The sequence below is a fragment of the Oncorhynchus nerka genome, linkage group LG7, assembly GCF_034236695.1.
Source record: "Oncorhynchus nerka isolate Pitt River linkage group LG7, Oner_Uvic_2.0, whole genome shotgun sequence".
Taxonomy (NCBI): Eukaryota; Metazoa; Chordata; class Actinopteri; order Salmoniformes; family Salmonidae; genus Oncorhynchus; species Oncorhynchus nerka.
Genome location: NC_088402.1, coordinates 88,847,719 through 88,862,205, shown reverse-complemented (window position 1 = coordinate 88,862,205; position 14,487 = coordinate 88,847,719). Strand labels below are relative to the sequence as shown.

The following is a 14,487-nucleotide window of genomic DNA, read 5'->3' as shown; positions in this document are numbered from 1 at the left end:
ATCTACCCAATGTACCGACTCATCCCCATAATGTTTTTATATACTTTTCTGCTCTTTTGCACACCCGTATCACTACTTGCACATCATCAGCTGCTCATTTATCACTCCAGTGTTAATCTGCTAAATTGTAATTATTCACTCCTATGGCCTATTTATTGCCTTACCTCCTCATGCCTTTTGCACACACTGTGTATATATACTTGATTTTTTCTACTGTGTCATTGACTTGTTTATTGTTTACTCCATGTGTAACTCTGTGTTGTTGTCTGTGTCACACTGCTTTGCTTTATCTTGGCCAGGTGGCAGTAGCAAATGAGAAGTTGTTCTCAACTAGCCTACCTGGTTAAATTAAAAATTAAAAATGGTACAGCCATCACTATGTTGAGTGGTACTCCGTAATGTTTTGTCTTTTCCCCAATACAAAGTGTAAATAGCTGTAACAGTGTAACAGGATGCATGTTTTGGAATATTTTTTATAAAATGTACTTCCTTCTTATCACTCTGTCATTTAGGTTAGTACTGTAGAGTAACTACAATGTTGTTGATCCATCCTCACTTTTCTCCTTTCACAGCCATTAAACTCTGTAACTGTTTTAAAGTCACCATTGGCCTCATGGTGAAATACCTGAGTGGTTTCCTTCCTCTCCGGCAACTCAGTTAGGATGGACGCCTGTATCTTTGTAGTGACTGGGTGTATTGATACACCATCCAAAGTGTAATAAATAACTTCACCATGCTCAAAGGGATATTCAATGCCAGCTTTTTATATTTACCCATCTACCAATAGGTTCCTTTCTCTGCAAACCATTGGAAAACCTCCCTGGTCTTTGTGGTTGAATATGTGTTTGAAATGAACTGCTCAACTGAGGGACCTTACAGATATTTGTATATGTGTGGGGTACAGAGACGAGATAGTCATTCAAAAATCATATTAAACATTATTATTGCAGAGTGAGTCCATGCAACTTATTGTGTGTGACTTAAGCACATTTTTTTTTTACTCCTGAATTTATTTAGGTTAACTACTTATCAACTGAAGACATTCCAGCTTTTCATTATTTACGAAAAATTCGATATGCATTATGTGTAGACCAGTAAAAAAAAAAAACTCAATTTAATACATTTTAAATTGAGGCTGTAACAACAAAATGTGGGAAAAGTCAAGGGGTGTGAATACTTTCATTGAAAAACACAGCAGCTTTTAGGCATGTTTTGTATAACAACAAAGTTGGCTATTTTACAATGGGGGTCAATGGAAAATAAAGTTTGGTTTCCCCGATTTGTGGGAGTGGTCGAGGGGAATTTCTTCTTATGATATGAATACCGACTCGGTGTATAAATTACAATACCTTACTCGTCAATCCACAGTGTAATAAATTAAATTTACACAATAGACCAACTAATATTTCATAACTGAAATGATAACAGCTGAGTAATGTCATTGTTTATTGTTTATCATTGTTTATCTCCCATTGCATTGTGGAATGTTTGTTCTTCAAATTACAAAGGGAAAGTATTCAGACCCCTTGACTTTTTCCACAGTTACACGTTACAGCCTTATTCTAAAATGTATTAAAAAACAATATTTTCCCCCTCATCTATTTACACACAATACCCCATAATGACAAAGAAAACAGGTTGATTGGACATGATTTGGAAAGGCAACACACCAGCCTGTATAAGGTCACAGTTGACAGTGCATGTCAGAGCAAAACAAGCCATGAGGTCGAAGGAATTGTCTGTAGAGCTCAGAGACAGGATTGTGTCGAGGCACAAATCTGGGGTAGGGCAGCAAAAAATGTCTGCAGCAATGAAGGTCCCCAAGAACACAGTGGCCTCCATTTTTAAATGGAAGAAGTTTGGAACCACCAAGACTCTTCCTAGAGCTGGCCACCCGGCCAAACTGAGCAATCAGGGGAGAAGGGCAAAGAACCCAATGGTCACTCTGACAGAGCTCCTCTGTGGAGAGGGGAGAACCTTCCAGAAGGACAACCATCTCTGCAACACTCCACAAATCAGGCCTTTATGATAAGAGTGGCCAGATGGAAGCCACTCCTCAGTAAAATACACACGACAGCCCACTTGGATTGGGCTGATTAAACCAAGATTGAACTCTTTGGCCTGAATGCCAATCGTCACGTCTGGAGGAAACCTGGCACCATCCTTACGGTGAAGCATGGAGGTAGCAGCATCATGCTATGGGGATGTTTTTCAGCAACAGTGATTGGGAGACTAGTCAGGATCGAGGGAAAGATGAACAGAGAAAAGTACAGAGAAATCCTTGATGAAAACCTGCTCCAGAGTGCTCAGGACTTCAGACTGGGGCGAAGGTTCATCTTCCAACAGGACAACAACCCTAAGCACACAGCCAAGACAACACAGGAGTGGTTCTGGGACAAGTGTCTGAATGTTGTTGAGTGGCCCAGCCAGAGCCGTATAACATCTGTTATTTTGTTCTTTCCCAAATTCCTTTTAGATTTTCCAGGTTTCCGTTTATCCCATCTATTTCAGGTTATCACACTCAAAAACCACCTTGTTTTTTTTTTATCATTGAAAAACATCTTAATTGGATGTTGTAAGTCCACAACAATGCTTAAAAACACATTAGAGACCACATTTGAGGTCTGGGGGGGGGGGGGGAATTGCCAAATTTAGATTTTTAGGTGTTTTTTTTATTTTTTATTATAGTGAGAGAGACCGTTGTTCAGTGCATGTGTTTGTTTTTTTGCTAAAGATAATAGTGATATAATAAATAAATACATAAATAATAATGCATTGACTAAAATGATCTTGATTTCATTCTCCAGGTAAGCATAGGCTACTTTGTAGTTAACATTTAATTGAGAAGGTTTTTCGGAAAGCCTTTCCATCTACTAGAAGCCGGTCTTCATTAGCATCAATGCTAACAGCTACACAAAGTGGTACACACACACATACACACACACACACACACACACACACACATTCTCGTTGCCTCTTCAGAAAAGTTGCAGGACGTACGAATCACTTGTCATGAACTTGAACAAATTCATTTAGTTGATTCCCTACGAAAAAAAAAGGTCAATACATTTTCTTATATTGTTGAATTCCGTTTTAATGCCTGAATTCCGAGGTCCCTAATTATAATATTATCCACTACCATCTACCTCGAATGTTTTCGTTTATCTGCAGATAATCGTCAAAAAGCGTAGGCCAACCAGAAGCCTATGAAATTGAGGGAGCCAATTGAACTACTCTCACCGGTGCGATTCGGTAGACTACACTGACTGACGAGATGAGGACACACCCACTTTAGAGTCACTGTCTAGCAAGCCCCGGCATCCTAGGAAAGAAAACCGAGGAAATCCATTGGAAACCATGGACTGATACCCACGTTGCATGATTTACGAATGGTAAAGGGATACAGGAGATCGACATTATTCAGTCAGTTCGACACATTTTATAAAAGTAGTCAACACTTGCTGTTCAGTTGTCAATCAAAGTAAATAGCCTATGCGCTACGACTCCACGTGGCTGGCTATGTGAAACACGTGAGAGAAAATAAATTAATGTCCCAGAAAACAATTTGGCTAAGTGGATTTGACTCATCGTTACCACTTATATTACATGGGACGTGCAAATTCACCAGCATCATGCTCACTCTCTCCCTCTGTGTAAAGAACAAGCTGCAATTCAGATCCTACTTCCTGCATTGTAAACTGCCAGTGTGTATCTTTGATTATGTGTACATTAAACCAGTTTATATGCATGACAAGTGGAATAGGTGTGTGTGTGTGTGTGTGTGTGTGTGTGTGTGTGCTAAAACCCTACATCCCAACATTAGCATTCCTTTCCACCACATCTGGTCTCTTGGCCCTTCCACCCCTACGGTAAGGCAGCATCCCGCTTAGCCCAGCCAAAGCTCTTCTCTGTCCTGCCACCCCTACGGTAAGGCAGCATCCCGCTTAGCCCAGCCAAAGCTCTTCTCTGTCCTGACACCCCTACGGTAAGGCAGCATCCCGCTTAGCCCAGCCAAAGCTCTTCTCTGTCCTGCCACCCCTACGGTAAGGCAGCATCCCGCTTAGCCCAGCCAAAGCTCTTCTCTGTCCTGCCACCCCAATGTTGGTGGAACAAGTTTCCCCCTAAAGTCGGAACAGCGGAGTCCCTTGACCCAGCTTTCGAAAAACGTCTCAAACCCCTACCACTTTGAAGAGATTCTGAAAATAACTCTCACGTCACCTCGACTCTCTACAAGAAGTGACTTTGCTGATAAATACCTTTGTTGAGGGAAAATGTACATCATACGATTGCTTGTCTCACACAGCTATGTTACGATAAATGCACTAATAAATGCACTCCGGATAAGAGTGTCTGCTAATTGACTAAAATGTTTTTTTTTTTTTTATGTGTGTGTACTTTGTCTGTCTGTCTGTCTGTCTGTCTGTCCGTGTGTGTGTGTCTTACTAGGAGGCAGAGTCGTTGAGCTGGTACTCTCTGGAACGCAGGAAGCAGGTCTGGACACCGCTGTCCATCCACAGTCTCCGTATCACACCGGTCAGATCTGATGAGATCACACCCTCTGCCGTTGTACCAGCCAATACAAACAGCTGACGGGCATCGTCCTGGCAACAGAGACATCCCCATTAGAACACAGATTGGTTGATTAAGTTTTAATGTCACGTGCACAAGTACAGTGAAATGCCTCCTGCAAACTAAAACATTCATTAATCAATAACAATGTACTACTAAAAACAAACACACGAGAAATAAGAATAGGAAATATGAAATACACAAAGTAAGTAAGGATATATTTAAAAAGTCAGTTCCAACACCATATTTACATGAGCAGGGATACTGGAGTGATGGAGGTAGATATGTATAGGGGAAGGGGACAGGGATACTGGAGTGATGGAGGTAGATATGTATAGGGGGAAGGGGACAGGGATACTGGAGTGATGGAGGTAGAAATGTCTAGGGGAAGGGGACAGGGATACTGGAGTGATGGAGGTAGAAATGTCTAGGGGAAGGGGACAGGGATACTGGAGTGATGGAGGTAGATATGTATAGGGGGAAGGGGACAGGGATACTGGAGTGATGGAGGTAGATATGTATAGGGGGAAGGGGACAGGGATACTGGAGTGATGGAGGTAGAAATGTCTAGGGGAAGGGGACAGGGATACTGGAGTGATGGAGGTGATATGTATAGGGGGAAGGGGACAGGGATACTGGAGTGATGGAGGTAGAAATGTCTAGGGGAAGGGGACAGGGATACTGGAGTGATGGAGGTAGATATGTATAGGGGAAGGGGACAGGGATACAGGAGTGATGGAGGTAGATATGTATAGGGGGAAGGTAACAGGGATACTGGAGTGATGGAGGTAGATATGTATAGGGGAAGGGGACAGGGATACTGGAGTGATGAAGGTAGATATGTATAGGGGGAAGGGGACAGGGATACTGGAGTGATGGAGGTAGAAATGTCTAGGGGAAGGGGACAGGGATACTGGAGTGATGGAGGTAGATATGTATAGGGGAAGGGGACAGGGATACTGGAGTGATGGAGGTAGATATGTATAGAGGAAGGGGAAAGGGATACTGGAGTGATGGAGGTAGATATGTTTAGGGGAAGGGGACAGGGATACTGGAGTGATGGAGGTAGAAATGTCTAGGGGAAGGCGACAGGGATACTGGAGTGATGGAGGTAGATATGTATAGGGGGAAGGGGACAGGGATACTGGAGTGATGGAGGTAGATATGTATAGGGGGAAGGTAACAGGGATACTGGAGTGATGGAGGTAGAAATGTATAGGGGGAAGGGGCCAGGGATACTGGAGTGATGGAGGTAGAAATGTCTAGGGGAAGGGGACAGGGATCCTGGAGTGATGAGGTAGATATGTATAGGGGGAAGGTAACAGGGATACTGGAGTGATGGAGGTAGATATGTATAGTGGGAAGGTGACAGGGATACTGGAGTGATGAGGTAGATATGTATAGGGGGAAGGTAACAGGGATACTGGAGTGATGAGGTAGATATGTATAGGGGGAAGGTAACAGGGATACTGGAGTGATGGAGGTAGATATGTATAGGGGAAGGGGACAGGGATACTGGAGTGATGGAGGTAGATATGTATAGGGGGAAGGGGACAGGGATACTGGAGTGATGGAGGTAGATATGTATAGGGGGAAGGGGACAGGGATACTGGAGTGATGGAGGTAGAAATGTCTAGGGGAAGGGGACAGGGATAGTGGAGTGATGGAGGTAGATATGTATAGGGGGAAGGGGACAGGGATACTGGAGTGATGGAAGTAGAAATGTCTAGGGGAAGGGGACAGGGATACTGGAGTGATGGAGGTAGATATGTATAGGGGGAAGGGGACAGGGATACTGGAGTGATGGAGGTAGAAATGTATAGGGGGAAGGGGACAGGGATACTGGAGTGATGGAGGTAGATATGTATAGTGGGAAAGGGACAGGGACACTGGAGTGATGGAGGTAGATATGTATAGTGGGAAGGATAGAGGTAGATATGTATAGGGGGAAGGGGACAGGGATACTGGAGTGATGGAGGTAGATATGTATAGGGGAAGGGGACAGGGATACTGGAGTGATGGAGGTAGAAATGTCTAGGGGAAGGGGACAGGGATACTGGAGTGATGGAGGTAGATATGTCTAGGGGAAGGGGACAGGGATACTGGAGTGATGAGGTAGATATGTATAGGGGGAAGGTAACAGGGATACTGGAGTGATGGAGGTAGATATGTATAGGGGGAAGGGGACAGGGATACTGGAGTGATGGAGGTAGATATGTCTAGGGGAAGGGGACAGGGATACTGGAGTGATGAGGTAGATATGTATAGGGGGAAGGTAACAGGGATACTGGAGTGATGGAGGTAGATATGTATAGGGGGAAGGGGACAGGGATACTGGAGTGATGGAGGTAGATATGTATAGGGGGAAGGGGACAGGGATACTGGAGTGATGGAGGTAGATATGTATAGGGGAAGGGGACAGGGATACTGGAGTGATGAGGTAGATATGTATGGGGAAGGGGACAGGGATACTGGAGTGATGGAGGTAGATATGTATGGGGAAGGGGACAGGGATACTGGAGTGATGGAGGTGGATATGTATAGGGGAAGGGGACAGGGATAGTGGAGTGATGGAGGTGATATGTATAGGGGGAAGGGGACAGGGATACTGGAGTGATGGAGGTAGATATGTATGGGGAAGGGGACAGGGATACTGGAGTGATGGAGGTAGATATGTATAGGGGAAGGGGACAGGGATAGTGGAGTGATGGAGGTAGATATGTATAGGGGAAGGGGACAGGGATACTGGAGTGATGGAGGTAGATATGTTTAGGGGAAGGGGACAGGGATACTGGAGTGATGGAGGTAGATATGTTTAGGGGAAGGGGACAGGGATACTGGAGTGATGGAGGTAGATATGTATAGGGGAAGGGGACAGGGATACTGGAGTGATGAAGGTAGATATGTATAGGGGGAAGGGGACAGGGATACTGGAGTGATGGAGGTAGAAATGTCTAGGGAAGGGGACAGGGATACTGGAGTGATGGAGGTAGATATGTATAGGGAAGGGGACAGGGATACTGGAGTGATGGAGGTAGATATGTTTAGGGAAGGGACAGGGATACTGGAGTGATGGAGGTAGAAATGTCTAGGGGAAGGCGACAGGGATACTGGAGTGAGGGAGGTAGATATGTATAGGGGGGGGAAGGGGACAGGGATACTGGAGTGATGGAGGTAGATATGTTTAGGGAAGGGGACAGGGATACTGGAGTGATGAGGTAGATATGTATGGGGGAAGGTAACAGGGATACTGGAGTGATGGAGGTAGATATGTATAGGGGGAAGGTAACAGGGATACTGGAGTGATGGAGGTAGATATGTATAGGGAAGGGGACAGGGATACTGGAGTGATGGAGGTAGATATGTATAGGGGAAGGGGACAGGGATACTGGAGTGATGGAGGTAGATATGTATAGGGGGAAGGGGACAGGGATACTGGAGTGATGGAGGTAGAAATGTCTAGGGAAGGGACAGGGATACTGGAGTGATGGAGGTAGATATGTATAGGGGAAGGGGACAGGGATACTGGAGTGATGGAGGTAGATATGTATAGGGGAAGGGGACAGGGATACTGGAGTGATGGAGGTAGATATGTTTAGGGAAGGGGACAGGGATACTGGAGTGATGGAGGTAGATATGTATAGGGGAAGGGGACAGGGATACTGAGTGATGGAGGTAGATATGTATAGGGGAAGGGGTCAGGGATACTGGAGTGATGGAGGTAGAAATGTCTAGGGGAAGGGGACAGGGATACTGGAGTGATGAGGTAGATATGTATAGGGGGAAGGTAACAGGGATACTGGAGTGATGGAGGTAGATATGTATAGGGGGAAGGTAACAGGGATACTGGAGTGATGGAGGTAGATATGTATAGGGGAAGGGGACAGGGATACTGGAGTGATGAAGGTAGATATGTATAGGGGGAAGGGGACAGGGATACTGGAGTGATGGAGGTAGAAATGTCTAGGGGAAGGGGTCAGGGATACTGGAGTGATGGAGGTAGATATGTATAGGGGAAGGGGACAGGGATACTGGAGTGATGGAGGTAGATATGTTTAGGGGAAGGGGACAGGGATACTGGAGTGATGGAGGTAGAAATGTCTAGGGGAAGGCGACAGGGATACTGGAGTGATGGAGGTAGATATGTATAGGGGGAAGGGGACAGGGATACTGGAGTGATGGAGGTAGATATGTTTAGGGGAAGGGGACAGGGATACTGGAGTGATGAGGTAGATATGTATAGGGGGAAGGTAACAGGGATACTGGAGTGATGGAGGTAGAAATGTATAGGGGGAAGGGGCCAGGGATACTGGAGTGATGGAGGTAGAAATGTCTAGGGGAAGGGGCCAGGGATACTGGAGTGATGGAGGTAGATATGTATAGGGGGAAGGGGACAGGGATACTCGAGTGATGGAGGTAGATATGTATAGGGGAAGGGGTCAGGGATACTGGAGTGATGGAGGTAGAAATGTCTAGGGGAAGGGACAGGGATACTGGAGTGATGAGGTAGATATGTATAGGGGAAGGTAACAGGGATACTGGAGTGATGGAGGAAGATATGTATAGGGGGAAGGTAACAGGGATACTGGAGTGATGGAGGTAGATATGTATAGGGGAAGGGGACAGGGATACTGGAGTGATGGAGGTAGATATGTATAGGGGGAAGGGGACAGGGATACTGGAGTGATGGAGGTAGATATGTATAGGGGAAGGGACAGGGATACTGGAGTGATGGAGGTAGAAATGTCTAGGGGAAGGGGACAGGGATAGTGGAGTGATGGAGGTGATATGTATAGGGGGAAGGGGCCAGGGATACTGGAGTGATGGAGGTAGATATGTATGGGGAAGGGGACAGGGATACTGGAGTGATGGAGGTAGATATGTATAGGGGGAAGGGGACAGGGATACTGGAGTGATGGAGGTAGATATGTATGGGGAAGGGGACAGGGATACTGGAGTGATGGAGGTAGATATGTATAGGGGAAGGGGACAGGGATACTGGAGTGATGAGGTAGATATGTATAGGGGGAAGGTAACAGGGATACTGGAGTGATGGAGGTAGAAATGTATAGGGGGAAGGGGCCAGGGATACTGGAGTGATGGAGGTAGAAATGTCTAGGGGAAGGGGCCAGGGATACTGGAGTGATGGAGGTAGATATGTATAGGGGGAAGGGGACAGGGATACTCGAGTGATGGAGGTAGATATGTATAGGGGGAAGGGGTCAGGGATACTGGAGTGATGGAGGTAGAAATGTCTAGGGGAAGGGGACAGGGATACTGGAGTGATGAGGTAGATATGTATAGGGGGAAGGTAACAGGGATACTGGAGTGATGGAGGAAGATATGTATAGGGGGAAGGTAACAGGGATACTGGAGTGATGGAGGTAGATATGTATAGGGGAAGGGACAGGGATACTGGAGTGATGGAGGTAGATATGTATAGGGGAAGGGGACAGGGATACTGGAGTGATGGAGGTAGATATGTATAGGGGGAAGGGGACAGGGATACTGGAGTGATGGAGGTAGAAATGTCTAGGGGAAGGGGACAGGGATAGTGGAGTGATGGAGGTGATATGTATAGGGGGAAGGGGCCAGGGATACTGGAGTGATGGAGGTAGATATGTATGGGGAAGGGGACAGGGATACTGGAGTGATGGAGGTAGATATGTATAGGGGGAAGGGGACAGGGATACTGGAGTGATGGAGGTAGATATGTATGGGGAAGGGGACAGGGATACTGGAGTGATGGAGGTAGATATGTATAGGGGAAGGGGACAGGGATAGTGGAGTGATGGAGGTAGAAATGTCTAGGGGAAGGGGACAGGGATACTGGAGTGATGGAGGTAGATATGTATAGGGGAAGGGGACAGGGATACTGGAGTGATGGAGGTAGATATGTATAGGGGAAGGGGACAGGGATACTGGAGTGATGGAGGTAGATATGTTTAGGGGAAGGGGACAGGGATACTGGAGTGATGGAGGTAGAAATGTCTAGGGGAAGGGGACACGGAAACTGGAGTGATGAGGTAGATATGTATAGGGGGAAGGGGACAGGGATACTGGAGTGATGGAGGTAGAAATGTATAGGGGGAAGGGGACAGGGATACTGGAGTGATGGAGGTAGATATGTATAGGGGGAAGGGGACAGGGATACTGGAGTGATGGAGGTAGAAATGTCTAGGGGAAGGGGACAGGGATACTGGAGTGATGAGGTAGATATGTATGGGGAAGGGGACAGGGATACTGGAGTGATGGAGGTAGATATGTCTAGGGGAAGGGGACAGGGATACTGGAGTGATGGAGGTAGATATGTATAGGGGAAGGGGACAGGGATACTGGAGTGATGGAGGTAGATATGTATAGGGGAAGGGGACAGGGATACTGGAGTGATGGAGGTAGATATGTTTAGGGGAAGGGGACAGGGATACTGGAGTGATGAGGTAGATATGTATAGGGGGAAGGGGACAGGGATACTGGAGTGATGGAGGTAGAAATGTATAGGGGGAAGGGGACAGGGATACTGGAGTGATGGAGGTAAATATGTATAGGGGGAAGGGGACAGGGATACTGGAGTGATGGAGGTAGAAATGTCTAGGGGAAGGGGCCAGGGATACTGGAGTGATGGAGGTAGATATGTATAGGGGGAAGGGGACAGGGATACTGGAGTGATGGTGGTAGATATGTATAGGGGGAAGGGGTCAGGGATACTGGAGTGATGGAGGTAGAAATGTCTAGGGAAGGGACAGGGATACTGGAGTGATGAGGTAGATATGTATAGGGGAAGGTAACATGGATACTGGAGTGATGGAGGTAGATATGTATAGTGGGAAGGTGACAGGGATACTGGAGTGATGAGGTAGATATGTATAGGGGGAAGGTAACAGGGATACTGGGTGATGAGGTAGATATGTATAGGGGGGAAGGTAACAGGGATACTGGAGTGATGGAGGTAGATATGTATAGGGGAAGGGGACAGGGATACTAGAGTGATGGAGGTAGAAATGTCTAGGGAAGGGGACAGGGATACTGGAGTGATGAGGTAGATATGTATGGGGAAGGGGACAGGGATACTGGAGTGATGGAGGTAGATATGTATAGGGGAAGGGGCAGGGATAGTGGAGTGATGGAGGTAGAAATGTCTAGGGGAAGGGGACAGGGATACTGGAGTGATGGAGGTAGATATGTATAGGGGAAGGGGACAGGGATACTGGAGTGATGGAGGTAGATATGTATAGGGGAAGGGGACAGGGATACTGGAGTGATGGAGGTAGATATGTTTGGGGAAGGGGACAGGGATACTGGAGTGATGAGGTAGATATGTATAGGGGGAAGGGGACAGGGATACTGGAGTGATGGAGGTAGATATGTATAGGGGGAAGGGGACAGGGATACTCGAGTGATGGAGGTAGATATGTATAGGGGAAGGGGTCAGGGATACTGGAGTGATGGAGGTAGAAATGTCTAGGGGAAGGGACAGGGATACTGGGTGATGAGGTAGATATGTATAGGGGGAAGGTAACAGGGATACTGGAGTGATGGAGGTAGATATGTATAGTGGGAAGGTGACAGGGATACTGGAGTGATGGAGGTAGATATGTATAGGGGGAAGGTAACAGGGATACTGGAGTGATGGAGGTAGATATGTATAGGGAAGGGGACAGGGATACTGGAGTGATGGAGGTAGATATGTATAGGGGAAGGGGACAGGGATACTGGAGTGATGGAGGTAGATATGTATAGGGGGAAGGGGACAGGGATACTGGAGTGATGGAGGTAGAAATGTCTAGGGGAAGGGACAGGGATAGTGGAGTGATGGAGGTGATATGTATAGGGGGAAGGGGCCAGGGATACTGGAGTGATGGAGGTAGATATGTATGGGGAAGGGGACAGGGATACTGGAGTGATGGAGGTAGATATGTATAGGGGGAAGGGGACAGGGATACTGGAGTGATGGAGGTAGATATGTATGGGGAAGGGGACAGGGATACTGGAGTGATGGAGGTAGATATGTATAGGGAAGGGGACAGGGATAGTGGAGTGATGGAGGTAGAAATGTCTAGGGAAGGGGACAGGGATACTGGAGTGATGGAGGTAGATATGTATAGGGGGAAGGGGACAGGGATACTGGAGTGATGGAGGTAGATATGTATAGGGGAAGGGACAGGGATACTGGAGTGATGGAGGTAGATATGTTTAGGGAAGGGGACAGGGATACTGGAGTGATGGAGGTAGAAATGTCTAGGGAAGGGGACACGGAAACTGGAGTGATGAGGTAGATATGTATAGGGGGAAGGGGACAGGGATACTGGAGTGATGGAGGTAGAAATGTATAGGGGGAAGGGGACAGGGATACTGGAGTGATGGAGGTAGATATGTATAGGGGAAGGGGACAGGGATACTGGAGTGATGGAGGTAGAAATGTCTAGGGGAAGGGGACAGGGATACTGGAGTGATGAGGTAGATATGTATGGGGAAGGGGACAGGGATACTGGAGTGATGGAGGTAGATATGTCTAGGGGAAGGGACAGGGATACTGGAGTGATGGAGGTAGATATGTATTGGGGAAGGGGACAGGGATACTGGAGTGATGGAGGTAGATATGTATAGGGAAGGGGACAGGGATACTGGAGTGATGGAGGTAGATATGTTTAGGGGAAGGGGACAGGGATACTGGAGTGATGAGGTAGATATGTATAGGGGGAAGGGGACAGGGATACTGGAGTGATGGAGGTAGAAATGTATAGGGGGAAGGGGACAGGGATACTGGAGTGATGGAGGTAGATATGTATAGGGGGAAGGGGACAGGGATACTGGAGTGATGGAGGTAGAAATGTCTAGGGGAAGGGGCCAGGGATACTGGAGTGATGGAGGTAGATATGTATAGGGGGAAGGGGACAGGGATACTCGAGTGATGGTGGTAGATATGTATAGGGGGAAGGGGTCAGGGATACTGGAGTGATGGAGGTAGAAATGTCTAGGGGAAGGGGACAGGGATACTGGAGTGATGAGGTAGATATGTATAGGGGGAAGGTAACATGGATACTGGAGTGATGGAGGTAGATATGTATAGTGGGAAGGTGACAGGGATACTGGAGTGATGAGGTAGATATGTATAGGGGGAAGGTAACAGGGATACTGGAGTGATGAGGTAGATATGTATAGGGGGAAGGTAACAGGGATACTGGAGTGATGGAGGTAGATATGTATAGGGGGAAGGGGACAGGGATACTAGAGTGATGGAGGTAGAAATGTCTAGGGGAAGGGGACAGGGATACTGGAGTGATGAGGTAGATATGTATGGGGAAGGGGCAGGGATAGTGGAGTGATGGAGGTAGAAATGTCTAGGGGAAGGGGACAGGGATACTGGAGTGATGGAGGTAGATATGTATAGGGGAAGGGGACAGGGATACTGGAGTGATGGAGGTAGATATGTATAGGGGAAGGGGACAGGGATACTGGAGTGATGGAGGTAGATATGTTTAGGGGAAGGGGACAGGGATACTGGAGTGATGGAGGTAGATATGTATAGGGGGAAGGGGACAGGGATACTGGAGTGATGGAGGTAGAAATGTCTAGGGGAAGGGGACAGGGATACTGGAGTGATGAGGTAGATATGTATGGGGAAGGGGACAGGGATACTGGAGTGATGGAGGTAGATATGTCTAGGGGAAGGGGACAGGGATACTGGAGTGATGGAGGTAGATATGTATAGGGGAAGGGGACAGGGATACTGGAGTGATGGAGGTAGATATGTATAGGGAAGGGGACAGGGATACTGGAGTGATGGAGGTAGATATGTTTAGGGAAGGGGACAGGGATACTGGAGTGATGAGGTAGATATGTATAGGGGAAGGGGACAGGGATACTGGAGTGATGGAGGTAGAAATGTATAGGGGAAGGGGACAGGGATACTGGAGT

At 47.0% G+C, this 14,487-nt stretch overlaps 1 protein-coding gene across 2 annotated transcripts in view; it reads right to left on the bottom strand.

Annotated features, from left to right (window-relative positions):
* Nucleotides 1-14,487, bottom strand: part of LOC115132538 (guanine nucleotide-binding protein G(i) subunit alpha-3-like) — a 99,109-nt gene that overhangs the window by 34,951 nt on the left and 49,671 nt on the right. For both annotated transcript variants that reach the window (XM_065020949.1, XM_029665284.2), the window contains exon 4: nucleotides 4,444-4,601. In XM_065020949.1, the coding sequence (XP_064877021.1) occupies nucleotides 4,444-4,601 (158 nt within the window). The remainder of the gene's footprint in view (nucleotides 1-4,443; nucleotides 4,602-14,487) is intronic.